Below are 13,726 nucleotides of genomic sequence, written 5' to 3'. Positions count from 1 at the left end.
CCTTCAGTTACATCGAGTATGAGAAACAATAGCCTGCCTGAAAGCATACTACACCATAAAAATCATCACAGAATCCCTTTAAGTCTTCACTAGGGACCCCTGGGAAAGGCAAGATGGCAACAGGATGCTTTCCCCCCAGAATGGTACTTTTTTCACTAAAAGGAGCACCAAACTATGGGGAAAACAGTGTCTAAATTTACTGGTGGGCACCTTATTTTTGGCATCCCCAATTATTTAATCTTTTATTCAAGTTATAAAAAGTGAAGTAGCGAAGGGTAACTAAGCTAATAAAATAAAAAATGTGGATCTGAGTTATGAAGTTATGTTAGTCAAGTTGTTTTTTTTTCCGTTGGGATAAGAAGCTTCAATTCAAATTAAAATGGTATAATAGTGATCTAAGTGTGTATTAATCACACTAACCACAGTTCATCATTCAAAAACTGATATTCCAAAGGACACAAGTAGAGCCCTTACAATCAGAGGAATTGCTGTTTCAGCTTGAAATATAGGGTATTATATATATAGTGAAAAGACTGAAGCTGTGGAATATTTCCATGAATGTATTATACAGACAGATATGTTCTTGAAAGTATTGGATGCCATCTTGGAAAGTGAGAAATAATGTAGAAAAATAACGGTGATTGTTATATTCAAAGTACAATACCACTGCACTACATGTCACATTGGCATTTTGAAGTTCACCCTTCTAAATTAGTAAATTGCTTTCTCAACTTTCTTGCTTTTTGCTTTCTTTTTTTTTGCTTTAAGTCTATATATAACCTGCCTAAATGCTAGTTGATCCAGTGGAAGGCAAAAAAAAAATATTTGAAGCCTCTCCAATTTGCTTCTGAGGGAGAAAAAAAAATTCCTTCTAGACTCCAAGATGACATACTAGTCCCTGTTTCTTGTACTACAAGCCATCTTTCATAACCCTGTATTCTCTCCCTTGCTAAAAAGTCACCCCACCACCTTCTTAAAGCCAATGTATCAGCTAGTGTGATGGATTCAGGGAGAAAATTCCACATCTTCACAGCTGTCACTGTAAAAAAAACTCCTTTAGGCGGAACCTTGGTGACCTTGCGTCAAGTGGAAAGACCTACTGGTAAATAAAGCATTAGAGAGATTATTATGATCCCCCTTAAGCGCCTCTTCTCCAGCATGAACAACCCCAACCCCCTTTCCTCATAGCTAATATTTACCATACATTTTACCAGCTTAGTTGACCTTCTCTGCACCCTCTCTAATTCAATAATGTCCTGTTTGAGCACTGGAGACCAAAACTGTACGTCATATAAAAATCGCCACTTGCGTCAAAATTGTTACGCATCAAAATTATTTTGACGCCCATTGACTTCAATGCGTTTTGCAAATTTTCATCGTTTCGCAAATCTTTTGGCGAAACAAAACAGGACAGATTCGCACACCACTAATCTTAATAAGTAAAACTGCTATGGAACTACAAATATCATTAAAAAAAATTTCAGCTACACCTTTGTACATATTCAAGAAAATCTGCAATTTTACTAAACTTAATTTGTTAACGTGTCCCTTACTCACAAAAACAAAAGAAACCTGGTAATGGAAATTTTTAAACAGCCATGTTGCATGTTTTATTTTGATCTCATATACCCTTCTACCATGTATTACAGTTCAGGTATGGGTAATGATCTAAGGTAGGGTTAACACATCACTTAAAAATTCAGAGACACATTATAAATGCATGTTGCAGCACTGATTGCACTCAGATTAAATTACAGTCAGTGCAGCCCTTCGAGCTGTATTTTCTAGACGTGTCCCTGAACTTCAAATCAAGTGATTGGGGGGGGGGGGCAAGCTCAAACTCACATCATATCATGTAGCTTAAAAATTAAATATTCTTTATAAAAATAGACTATATTATTTGTATGTAAAAATACATATATACAGACCCCTTGGTTCTTTCCCACCCTCTGGTACTTATGTTATAGACAGTGCTTATGTTACAATTAATCTTTGATTTAGCAGGCGCTGGATCTAATTTTAAAGAAGCTGCAGTATTTTGCTAACAAACTAGGTAATCGTAGTGCGAATATAATTTGGAAAGTCTATCATTTAGAAGCAAACCATATTCAATAAATTTAAAGCTTGCACATAGAAAAATAGCTACCATTAAGAAATGTTGCTATGATCGATTCTAAACAGAATAGTCAAATGGAGTGTTATAAATATAAAAATGAAGAGGATATGTTCACAGAGAACAAAGTAATTCTTAAAGAAATAACACAATAGACAGAGTTGCTGTTAAATTATAAATTCATAGGTGTAGTTCAACCAGAAGCAGTTAAAAGTACAGGTATTGGGACCTGGGGTTTTCCGAAAAAATTGATCTTTCCGTAATGGGATTCTTCATACCGTAACTCTGCTAGAAAATCATGTAAACATTAAATAAACCCAATAGGCTGGTTTTGCTTCCAATAAAGATTAATATATCTTGGTTTGGATCAAATACAAGGTACTGCTTTTCTACTATAGAAAAAAATTAAATCATTTAAAAAAAAATTGGATTATGTGGAAAAAATAGAGACACCCTTTCTCAAATTTGATAATTGGTTTCCAGATAAGATTCCTTATCTGTAATGCTGAAACAAATCAATCTGTAAATATCAAATCTTTAATGTTACCCTTTTTTTCTAGAAACTTGTTTTGTCAGATTAAGCTCTGGTTTTCAAATCACTTTCAACAAAAATCTATTCAGGTCTACAGGGGTTATCTCATTTATAATTACAGTACTTCAAAATACATTACTTTATGAGTTCTGAAACATTATCCAACTCACCAGTTTATCCATAACAATATAAGCACACGTATAATACTTAGACATGCTAATATAACATAAGCGCTACAGCAAATAATTATGCTTGCATGTTGGAAGATGATGCAAGGGCGCCCAATTCCAGGAACATTATTAAGAAACAGGATATAGATATATCAAATACACTTCACACACAAACACATGCAAAATGATCCAACCCCAAGTACAGTTCATTTATAGGTTAACAGTTTCTTTATCAAAATGAAAGAGATCTGCCTAGCTCCAACTACTAGACTAGAATAGTTTGAGCTTATTGGAATACCAATATTTCTTTTACAGAACTGAAGTAGAAGGCTTTCATTTGTACAACTATTGGTATAGTTAAATTCCATCAGACAGATGGATTCCTATTTGGCATTAATCCAAAACGGTAAAATTGAATTCTTTGAAATAAATACCAATAAATTCATAAGATTATTCCTTTATATGATATAAAATATTTTAAAATGACTTCAGTTAATAGCAATTTATATTAACAGGTAAGGATGTCACTTAGTGGCAGCTAGGAAAATAGCTTATGATAATACTGGGCTATTATGTAGTTACACAAAAAATCAAGGAATTGCTTACATAATTAAAAAAAAAATATATATATATATATATATATATATATATATATATATATATATATATATATATACATATATACACACACACACAAATTTGCATACACTTATGTAAAGGAAAAAAAAGATACAGTGTGATAGATAAAAACGTGGAAAACACAAAGCTTAACAGTAGAAATTTATAGCGCACAAGTGGAGCAGTCAAATATAAAATAAATACTAGGCATTATGATACTAAATTTGTGAGCTCACAAGATTACAATTTGGATGCCAAGACACAAAAATGAAAATAAATAACTTGATATTAGATAGCTATTCACACATGTATAAAAAAAACACATTTATAAGTTAAATATCAACCTTGTAGTGAGCAGTGCCAAGTTCCTCTGTCTTTGTACTTTAACAAACAAAAACCTATCCTTTAATTTTAGTTTCATTAACTTCAGACATGTCATTCATTTCTTAGGCTTATTGGGATGGCAGAAGTCAGAAGTCAAAAATCTACAATTTGCCAGCTGATACCAAACCCCTCTGTATTTAATTATTTTTTAATGAAGAGCTTATAGAAGAAATTATCAGTAGTAGATTACCGTACAGAAAAGCAGTTGTCATTTCAGCTGATATATTCTGTATCAATACAAAGTTGTAGACTGCTAAAACGTGGCTTTGCATCCATGTTATGTAAAAGGGGTTGAATTCTGAAAAGACCAACCATTATGAAATGTAACATTCTAAAAAAATAAATAGCTGAGTATTAATTAGGAAAATGGTCATTCAAAAAAGCTATAAAACAGTTCAAAGTCATTTACTGAAATACAGACATAAGCACATTCTGTGGGATAACACTTTTTATTTTCAAGTTCATACAATTTATTGCAATTGTACACAGTTTAAAAACTCACCGCACACACACCAATAATACAAAACTAAACAGCATTATAATTTACCCCCCCACACACACATTTCTTGAAAATAAAACATACAATGATTGTCAAAGCTAGATATATAAAGTTTTTTCAACAAAATAATGCAATACTAAAGCAAACTCAAAATAATGTTTAACAAAAATCTTATTTCATCCAGTCACTGATTGTCTTTCCTAAATTTTTAAAATGTTTTACAACATAAAAAAACTTGTTACAAAAACTTCAAGTAACTAAACTATGCTCCATTATCCATTTTCACAGGTTTTTTTTTTGTTTGGTTTTATCTATGATAGCTCACGATTTTTCAAACCAAATATAACAAACTCCAGCAGACAAAGTTACTCCCACTTATAATATTAAAAAACATTAAGCTATGTTTACAGTACTTAAGGCATCTGAAATGAGATTAACTAAAATAAAAAATTCAAAATATGCAAGTAACTGTCACAGGCATTCTGTAAGTGCAACACAGGAGAACAAACACTGTGCAAAATGCTTCCCCTTTGTGTTGGCCAACACACAACTCTCAGCGACTAGCAATTGCCGCTTGAATAACTCTCCCCATCAGATCTAATCATGGCAATATGCCATCTTGGTCATATTTTTTTTTTAAAAATGTCCCTTTTCCATCCTTAATGTAAAAAGTAAGAAAATATTAAATAAAAAATAAATAAATAAATAAGAATAGAAGAATATATGGATCATCTGTAATTTTTTAATTATTTTCTTAAATAGGTGGCAAAATGCTTATTTGTACCACACATCCCAAGGTTTGACTTTCAATAAAAACATACAATACATGCATGCAAGTTTTTAGCCTGCAGGTAAACATGTATATTTACGGTTGCATATATCAGAAGTCTTAGTTTAGCCTGTATAATAGCTTAATAATAATTACTGTGAAAAATCAGATTTTGGAGAAGCATACAAAAAAAAAACATTTAAAACAGTGCATTTGTTTTTCTTCATAACTAGTTATTTTAGCAGTGTACTTTAAATAATTAGTTTTATCTAACAAACTGTAGATATACAATGCATTAAAATGTGCTAAAAAACTTCATGCATTTCTGTAGCGTTAATTACTTTTCAAGACTTTAAGAGTATTATTGACAAATTGTTTGCCAATCTCTCATTAATGTAAATATATTACAGGATATATAAACTATTTAAATTAAGCTCAACACTTCTCTGGACATTTTTTACTATATAAAATCCCAAACAAACTCCCACTTAACACAGAATATGTGTTTAATGATATAGGGATTAATAAAAATTCTGCAAACATCACCAAATCCTTTTTACTTTGTTTAAAAGGGGAGAATATACCACATTAAAGATAGAGAGATCTAAAAGCATTACAGTTTCTTTTAGTTGATTAGGTTATTAGGAAACTAGTAAAACATCATGAGGGAAATCCTTTAAAGAATTATGAAACAAGCAAAACTAAAATAATCTAAGGCATGTTTTAGGAAATGTAAAAATCGAAACACCTGCCACGTGCAAAATACAATTTGTATTTTATTATTCTTTTTTTCTAAAACACATCCAGGTTCACATATTAGTTACAATAAATTTAAATTCTTTTAGCCCACACACACACACACACACACACACACACATATATATTATATATATACTATTTCCACAGTTCTTGAGAGCTGTCTTCTAAGGTCCAGTCTCTAACAGCAGGTAAACCCAGTGTTTCACTTTTAACAGATAAAGAGTTCACTAATTCACAATGAAATTTTCTAATGTGCCTATAAAGGTCTCCAGATTGTGTGAACCTCCTTTCACACCACTTACAGGCATGTGGTTTTTCCCGTGTATGAACAACAGCATGCCGACTCAGGTTATGGGAGTACTGGAAGCTTTTTCCACACTGAGTGCAAGTAAAAGGCTTTTCTCCAGAATGAGTCCTTTCGTGTCGCTTAAGAGTGTACATGCAAGAAAAGGTCTTACCACACAACGAGCAGGTAGGAACATGGACATCATTGGTAGGCTTGCTGCGAATACCCTCCTGTTCTCGAAAGTGTGTGCTTAAATGAATTTGAAGGATATGCGGGCTGGGAAAAACTTTGTTGCAAAGAGGGCACATAAAGATTTGCCCAGCAGGGCTTAGTATGTTCTGCACATAAGGGAGCAAACTGTTGTCTATATTTGCTTCCATCTGAACCCTCTCATTCTCTGGAGTTATCATATCATCATTGATTGCTTTGTCATCGTGATCTAACTCCCGTAAGACTGAATCTTCCCTTATTGGCGCCAGATGAACTGGCTCATATGGTGCCCTAATATTAGAGCTTACATTTTCCTTCACAGTGTTCCGCTCAATATCATATTCACTAGTATGAATATCATTGTCTTCACAGGAAGCTTCTCTTTCAATTTTTACCTGAACTAAACTATTTCTTAAGATCTCCTGTGATGAGAGGTATGAGTTATTCAGTGTTTCAGTTCCTGAAAGACTGGACTTCACAGAGAGGTCCAACACACAGTCCACATCTGTGGAGTCTCCCATGGAGGTGGCAGACCTATGGGACAAAGATCCTGTCGAGCTGCAGGGGCTGTCTGCTGTTTTTCCAGCTGCTGTTGTGTGCGTATCAACCTCTCCGCCAGTCTGGGGAATGCTTGCAGAATCTGAGGACAAACGTATCCACATGTTCCCAGATTCAGTTGCTAAGTCAGTTTTACTGTTTATTTTTTCCTCTTCAACATCATCTTCATCACTTGGCAGATCACCTGCCATGTGACTACTACCATCTGAAAGACACTCTATTTTGTCTGAACAACTCAACGTGTCTTCTTCCTTTTTAGTACTGTCTGCCTCTGTGGTAGCTTTCTCTTTAAGCTTCTTTTTGCAGACTTTCACAATGTCATACATGTGAAGATAGCTGGCAGCTGCAAGCACATCCTCAATGGGTAAATCTTTAAACTGCAGTTTCCCTTCATACATGAATTCAAGCAGGAGAGCAAATGCTGGAGCTGTAACAATGTCACTATTCAAATAAACAATGTTTTTTTTGTCTAACTGATCCTTGTAAAAGAGGTGGAAATACATGCTGCATGAAGCCAGGACTGCTCTGTGTGCTCGAAAATGGGCATCTCCTACAAGAACAGTGCAGTCACAAAGGAAACCTTGATGCCTCTGCTCACTCAAACACTGTAGCAAGTGTCTGCTGTGTTCTGGAAACTCCATACTGTCCTCATAACCTATAAAACAAAAACACATAGATTTAAAAAAAAAAAAAAAAACACCTCATTGATCTAACCTATAACATTGTTGCTTCAATAATCATTAGTAGACAAAAGTAAACCAATTAAACTAAATTTGATTTAATTACATTGGAATATATTGATAAAAAAAATAATACTGTTGTTTTTGTAACAATAATATCTGTTCTAGTACTTAAATTCTGTGAATCAAACTTTAGGTCTAAATATTTAGCTGTAGGGTCTGAAATGTTAAGAAAGTAATCTCACACCTTTGAGAGCATTTTACTACAATTTAATGCATAAAAAAACAGAAAATATTCAGAGTGAATATAGTTCAAGATTATGTATACTATTTGTATTCAATTTACATAAATCTATACTTATTTGAAGTTTTCCTAAATATTTCAAAACTACATAAAAACACAAAAAAAATGTACATGCTTTATTAAACAGAATTGTTTTGCTAAACTTTTGGTAGCAGAATGTGCTCTAAATAACACATTTGAAAACATTTTCTGTAGAGCTCTCCAAAACTACTTTATCCTGCCCTTGAAAAAATTTCTACAAAACATGACAAAGAATATGCAGAAGATTTGCAAATACAATCACTTTAAGTGCCCCATAACCCGCATCAATCCTAATCCTTAAGAGGGCTAAAAATAAAGATTGGAGGGCAGCTCACAAGGTAGCTGTGATCAAATTAGGAGGCTGAAAGGACAGAGGGACGAAGAAGGAAGCTTATAAACATCTGATCCAGCTGACGGTGGCCATATGGCAGCTGCTGCCCAGATAAAGAGATTAAGAATAGAGGAGTGCGATTACAGCTGTCTGGCCAATTCAAGGCAGCTCAAATCTACAAGTTCTAAATTAGTTTCTTTGCATGAACTAGTCCAAACCAATATTTATACTTCTAGAAACAAAACAATTGAAAACAAACTATAGAAGCATATAAATAATAAGCATATAAGTAATTACAATTCACACAAAAAAACTCAAAGAAAAGAAATAAAACCACATTAGCAAAAACATGCTTTAAAATTCAAAATCAAAATCCTTGGCATTTGGTGCTCAAAAAAATTGTCAGTGCAAAGACAATCTAAGTACAAACAATAAAATATGTAGGGCTCTGGTCTCATGACTAGGTTGTGCATACAATTTGTGTGGTGCAAAACAATACTATTTCTCTCATTTAAATAAATATATCAGTTCTAGGTTACTTTGTAACCATATTCTGAATAAATATGGCCAAGAGGGCATATCATGCCTGCTGGAAATGATTGAATACTATGTACCCTTTAAAAAAAATTATAATACTACATCTTCTAAAAGGTCCTACCTTTTGTATACATAAACCTGATTAAGTCTTTCCCTCTGAGTAGTGCAGCCTTCAGGTCTTTTAGAGTAGCACAGATAATAAAAAAAACCACACACACACAGATTAACAGAAACAGATGCAAAGTGGAGATGATGTTAGAGAGGAATGAGATACCTTCTCCCAACACAGCTCGGCACACACTAACTCCCTGTCTGTGTGTTAGAATAAAAGGCTGAGGGATGGCAAGCTGTCAGCTGCTCTGACATCATGTTCAGATGGAAATGCTACCTCCAGCTGTGCTCCTTTTAATGCCATATGCTACTCCTCTACACTCCTGCCACCAGCTTTTTCTTGGGAGAACTTTTCTCTTCTGTTAGTATAAACAAAAAGCTTCAAAGTTTTCTTTTCTCAAACTTTCTTCACATAAAAACTTAGCATATGGGCTATTATAATTATGGAATTGTCTAACAACTTCACACTATCCCTGACAGTTTTGTATAGAAGGTGTGCACTCCTACGCTACCCTGCTTTTAAGACGTACAGTTAATTCAAACATGTAACATACATCTGATGAAGGACTGTGTTAATTGTAAAAGTTTGCTCATAGGCTGGACAACCTACTCATGTAGTGGATGGAGAACATATTTTTTTACTTGTTATGCTTTCCACCCAACCCCCCTCCCCCCATAAATACTGACATTTACCTACATTTTAAACAAAATCCTAGCATGCAAGATATTTTGGCTATTACATTTCAAATAAGGCAAATGCTACAAAAATAAATTGTAATATCCAAGTCAGGACTCATGGCAAATCTGTGCACACACTATTCCAGGCCACAAATCACAAGAAATGTATCTTACAAACAGCTGATGAAATATCCCTGCAACCTCATGCAGTTGATCTACATATGTAAACATGCAATATTAAAAAAAAAACCAACTGCTTACTGATCAAGGTTTAAGGGAGAAGGATTGCTAATTATATAAAACCTAGACAACAATACCGGTCTCGTGTTATTTTCTTTTAACAAAAGAAACCAAAATATCAAATAACAAAAGAGACTTCACTGAATGAGGTTGTATATCTGTAACCCTGCAAACAAGGAAATAACAGCTGGAAGGTGGGCGAACCCCCATCCCCTTCATCTAAAAGGAAGAGATTACAACAAAAGGGGCAGTACAAAAGCATGATACACATCTTGTCTCTCTGTGTCTGTCTCCCCCCTGCAAATCCATTCTGTTTTAAAGTTGTATTTCATATAGCTGAAGAATCAAAAGTGTAAAATTTTGAACCTTTATTTTAAAGGTTATGTTATGCACTAGACCGGACATAAAAATGGGCCCAACGTAAGATATATTAAGTATGTTTAGAAACAGAATGTTTTACCCTTAAAAAGTTGTAGCATCCACACCTGTTTCCACCTACAAATGTTCTCATATAGACTGTATCATTACCCTTGTTAAAAAATGTATGTAAGGAAACAAATGCAATGTGTATTGATATCATGGAAATTACCAATACAGTTTGTAAGCTGCATAAATGTAGAAACTGGTAACAAGCGTCCCAGTAACTTTAGCTGAACCGGAGAACCACTTCCTATTGAAACTTGTAGCTGAAGCTCTAAAATATCAGGAGGGTCGCTGTTTAAAACACAAGACCTCTGATCACAAACTTGTTGAGAGGCCCCTTCTAAGCTCCACAAATTGACCGTTCCAGTAATAACGAAGCAGGTGACATCAAGCATATACTAAACCCACCCCCTTCACCCAGCAGCTCAACTGTAGGGCAAACAGCTCGCTAGTAGAACAACTGACAAGTGCCTGACAGGCCCAGAGGTTGTATGTGGAGTCCTTAAATTAGTTAAAGATTAAGAAATGCAGAATTGGAGAGGCTAACTTCTAAAGTAAAAGTGAATCGTAGCGATATGGAAGACTCACGGCAGGTGGTTGCCCGAGGTTGCCAAAAGCGGCAGCTGCCGCAGAACCGGTCCTCCTTCAGAGCGACTTTCTTAAACACACTCCTGGCACCCCTCCCGTACACATCATGCCCTCCTTTCAGGGAGGAGTGGGGCGGCAGTTAAGCCTCCCCGACACCTGATGTATTCCATCCATCAAAACACCCGGCCAACCCATAGACCTCCCTCTACCCAGCTGGCGTATCTCACTCTGTTGAACTCTTGCCACCGCTGGACTAGCGGACGCTGGGCCGACAGCTATACTCCTCCATTTTTCGTATTCAGACCCAATGCTTCACTATCACGCAGTTTGTGCCATCACGCAATGCGCTTCCCCTCTACGGGGCCAATGTGCTTCCTATGGGTTAAAGTCAGCCAGGCAGTGAGCACTGACGAATAGCTGTGAAAGGGTAGGGGCAGGCGGCAAACCTGGGTCTGTGAGGGCAACATGATACGTACGCGTGCGCGAGGACACGTGCGTGCGACAGGGACAGGGAAGGCAAGGGGCTGGCGATCTCATAGTTTTACATAATGGCTAAGACCGCGGGGTGCTTTTTTACTTACTGGATTCATGTTGTTACTCCCGTTACTATGTGGTAGCGACATTCGTAGATTGCCACATTTCAGTCTCGAGGGTATTGGTGCAAGGCAGATAACGTACACTTTTAGTTGTAGCGTCACAGTAGCTGTTTCATAACGAATTTGTGTTTGTGTGTTGTTTAGCACAATGAAAGACGTCAGTTGCAGTCTAGCCCGTGACAGCGACTGAACACTGCACTTCGAAGCCTTCCCTTTGATTGGGTGTTGCTAAATTGTCTGTGATAAAGGCTGGTTGGAGGTAGTGCAACAGTTGAAATGCTGGAAAGCAGATGGTAACGGCCGGGAGTGGCTTAACCCTTTCACGGCCTGATGCCTCTCATGCTCTTTTTCCTCATCTTTAAAACGATTTAGTGCTGAGCAGACGGGTTAGGCCATATGGCATTCGTTCCCTGGCAGGCAGTAGAAGAAAATGAACATTTCTTTTTTTTTAAATAAATCTAATTTTAAACAGTATTTGTAGATAATATTTTAACTGTAATAAGTTGTGCTAGGCAGTAAAGTGTCAAATACAAACCCTCTTGTCATTCCTACACGCGGGTGAGCTGGGGAAACAAAAATTACTTCAGGTGCAGTGCTCCTCTTGCTATAGTATCACAGAAAAAAGGGTGACCCTTCAGATCTGATGTTAAAGTATATATTTATTCTTAATACAAAAAATACACATTTGCACCTATTTACACTTACTAGGCCTATTGGTACACTTAATTTAGATTGTCTTTTTATCTACTTTTGCTCACACTTATATTCTTACCAATACTCACATCTGTACCCAAACACATACATACACACTTTCCAAATGTGCACCTATACAAACAACTTAACTTTGCCTTTAATATTGTTTTTCTATTATTTTTATTTTAAAAAAATGGGCGTTGGTTTGGGCAATCTCTCTCTCTTACGAGGGAAGAATCAAACCCTCAGACAGATACCAAGTTTCAGAAGACATTTACTTCAATTAATGCTACTGTGCAGAGGGTACACAACCTTTTATACTATGATCAGTGGTAAACAAGTTAGGGACCACTGTGTGAGGTTTAACTGATGTGGTATGGTGGCTTATCAACTTTATGATCATAACTTTGTAACTAAAAACCCATGTCTTTGTGAACACATGCACTTGCATATATACTGAATTACTTAGACAGGGGACCAGGGAATGTGCACTGATTAATTGGCCAAGTCAGTAGCACTTCCATTGTACTTTAATACATTTTTACTTAGCTTTAGGAGTGATCCCACAACCCCCCCTTTTTTGTATTTTATATTTATTGTTACATTAAAAACTTTGGTGCTTCACTGTGGAATAAGGCCGGGCATGTTTTGAAATTAAAACCTTTAACCCTTTTACTGCCAAACACTGCCGTCTCTTCTGGATGTGACACTGCCAGGCCCAACCCCCGGAACAGGCACAGCAATGCTGTCCATGCAGAGATGGACAGCGATGCCACATCCCGGAAGTCTTGATGAGAATGAATTCGCATATTCAAATACATCAACAATTCCAGGAGCTGGTGCCAGGACACTAGTTCACTGTTCCTTGGGAAGGCAGAGAGGCACGCCCCCTTGTCCACAGCAGATGCACTTTCTTGGAAGCATACCTCACAACATTTTGGAAATAGAAAGACGGACAAAAAGTTGCGACATGTAGCGCGGCAAAGTTTTTTTTTGACCACGCCCATTAATTACTATGTTCATTTTACAAAATTTGGCAGGTTATGAAAGTTTGAACATATTTCTGTGTTTTTTTTTCAATTACAGTTTTGCTAATGAAGGTGAATGCCCTTTAAGCTGTGAGTGTAATTTTTCCCAAGGGACCTGTTATCTTATATTGTTACTCTTACTTTATTGCTTATCTGGAAATTGTAACAAAAGTATCTTATCTGCAGCTGTAGCTGTGCTGGGCTCTCTGCCACAGAGCCGGGCCATCCCAGCCAGGCGCCCTAGGCAACCTGGCCGGGTACGGTGCCGGCTGAGTGCACATGCGCAAAAGTGCGCTCTGGCGCGCATGCGCAAAAGCGCAATTCCAAAAATGTATACGTGCCAGTCGGGGAGAGACGGGACCGGACAATGGGGTAGGCGTCAGAGCAGGTACGTGCCTGGCGCCCCCCCAGCTTTGCGCCCTAGGCACATGCCTACTCTGCCTACCCCTAGTTCCGGCCCTGCTCTGCCAAAAACCAATTGAGTTAGAAACTGTTTCTTTTTCTTACTGTTCAGTGCAGAGAAAAACGGGACTTTCCAGTACAAATTATAACAAATAAAAAACAAACAAATACAAAAAGTATTGTAGAAGTGATACCT

At 36.4% G+C, this 13,726-nt stretch overlaps 1 protein-coding gene across 5 annotated transcripts; it reads right to left on the bottom strand.

The window, feature by feature from the left end:
- Window positions 1-4,247: 4,247 nt before the first annotated feature.
- zbtb18.S (zinc finger and BTB domain containing 18 S homeolog) lies at window positions 4,248-11,599 on the bottom strand. 5 transcript variants are annotated; one of them, NM_001091450.1, is given in 2 exon segments: window positions 4,248-7,553; window positions 11,393-11,599. In NM_001091450.1, a coding segment is annotated over 1 exon segment (1,560 nt). In that variant the 5' UTR covers window positions 7,540-7,553; window positions 11,393-11,599; the 3' UTR covers window positions 4,248-5,979.
- Between the last annotated feature and the right edge of the window lie 2,127 nt (window positions 11,600-13,726).

Source organism: Xenopus laevis, chromosome 5S (assembly GCF_017654675.1).
Source record: "Xenopus laevis strain J_2021 chromosome 5S, Xenopus_laevis_v10.1, whole genome shotgun sequence".
Taxonomy (NCBI): Eukaryota; Metazoa; Chordata; class Amphibia; order Anura; family Pipidae; genus Xenopus; species Xenopus laevis.
Note: the sequence above shows the minus strand (reverse complement) of the source record. Positions and strands in the feature narration are given on the sequence as shown.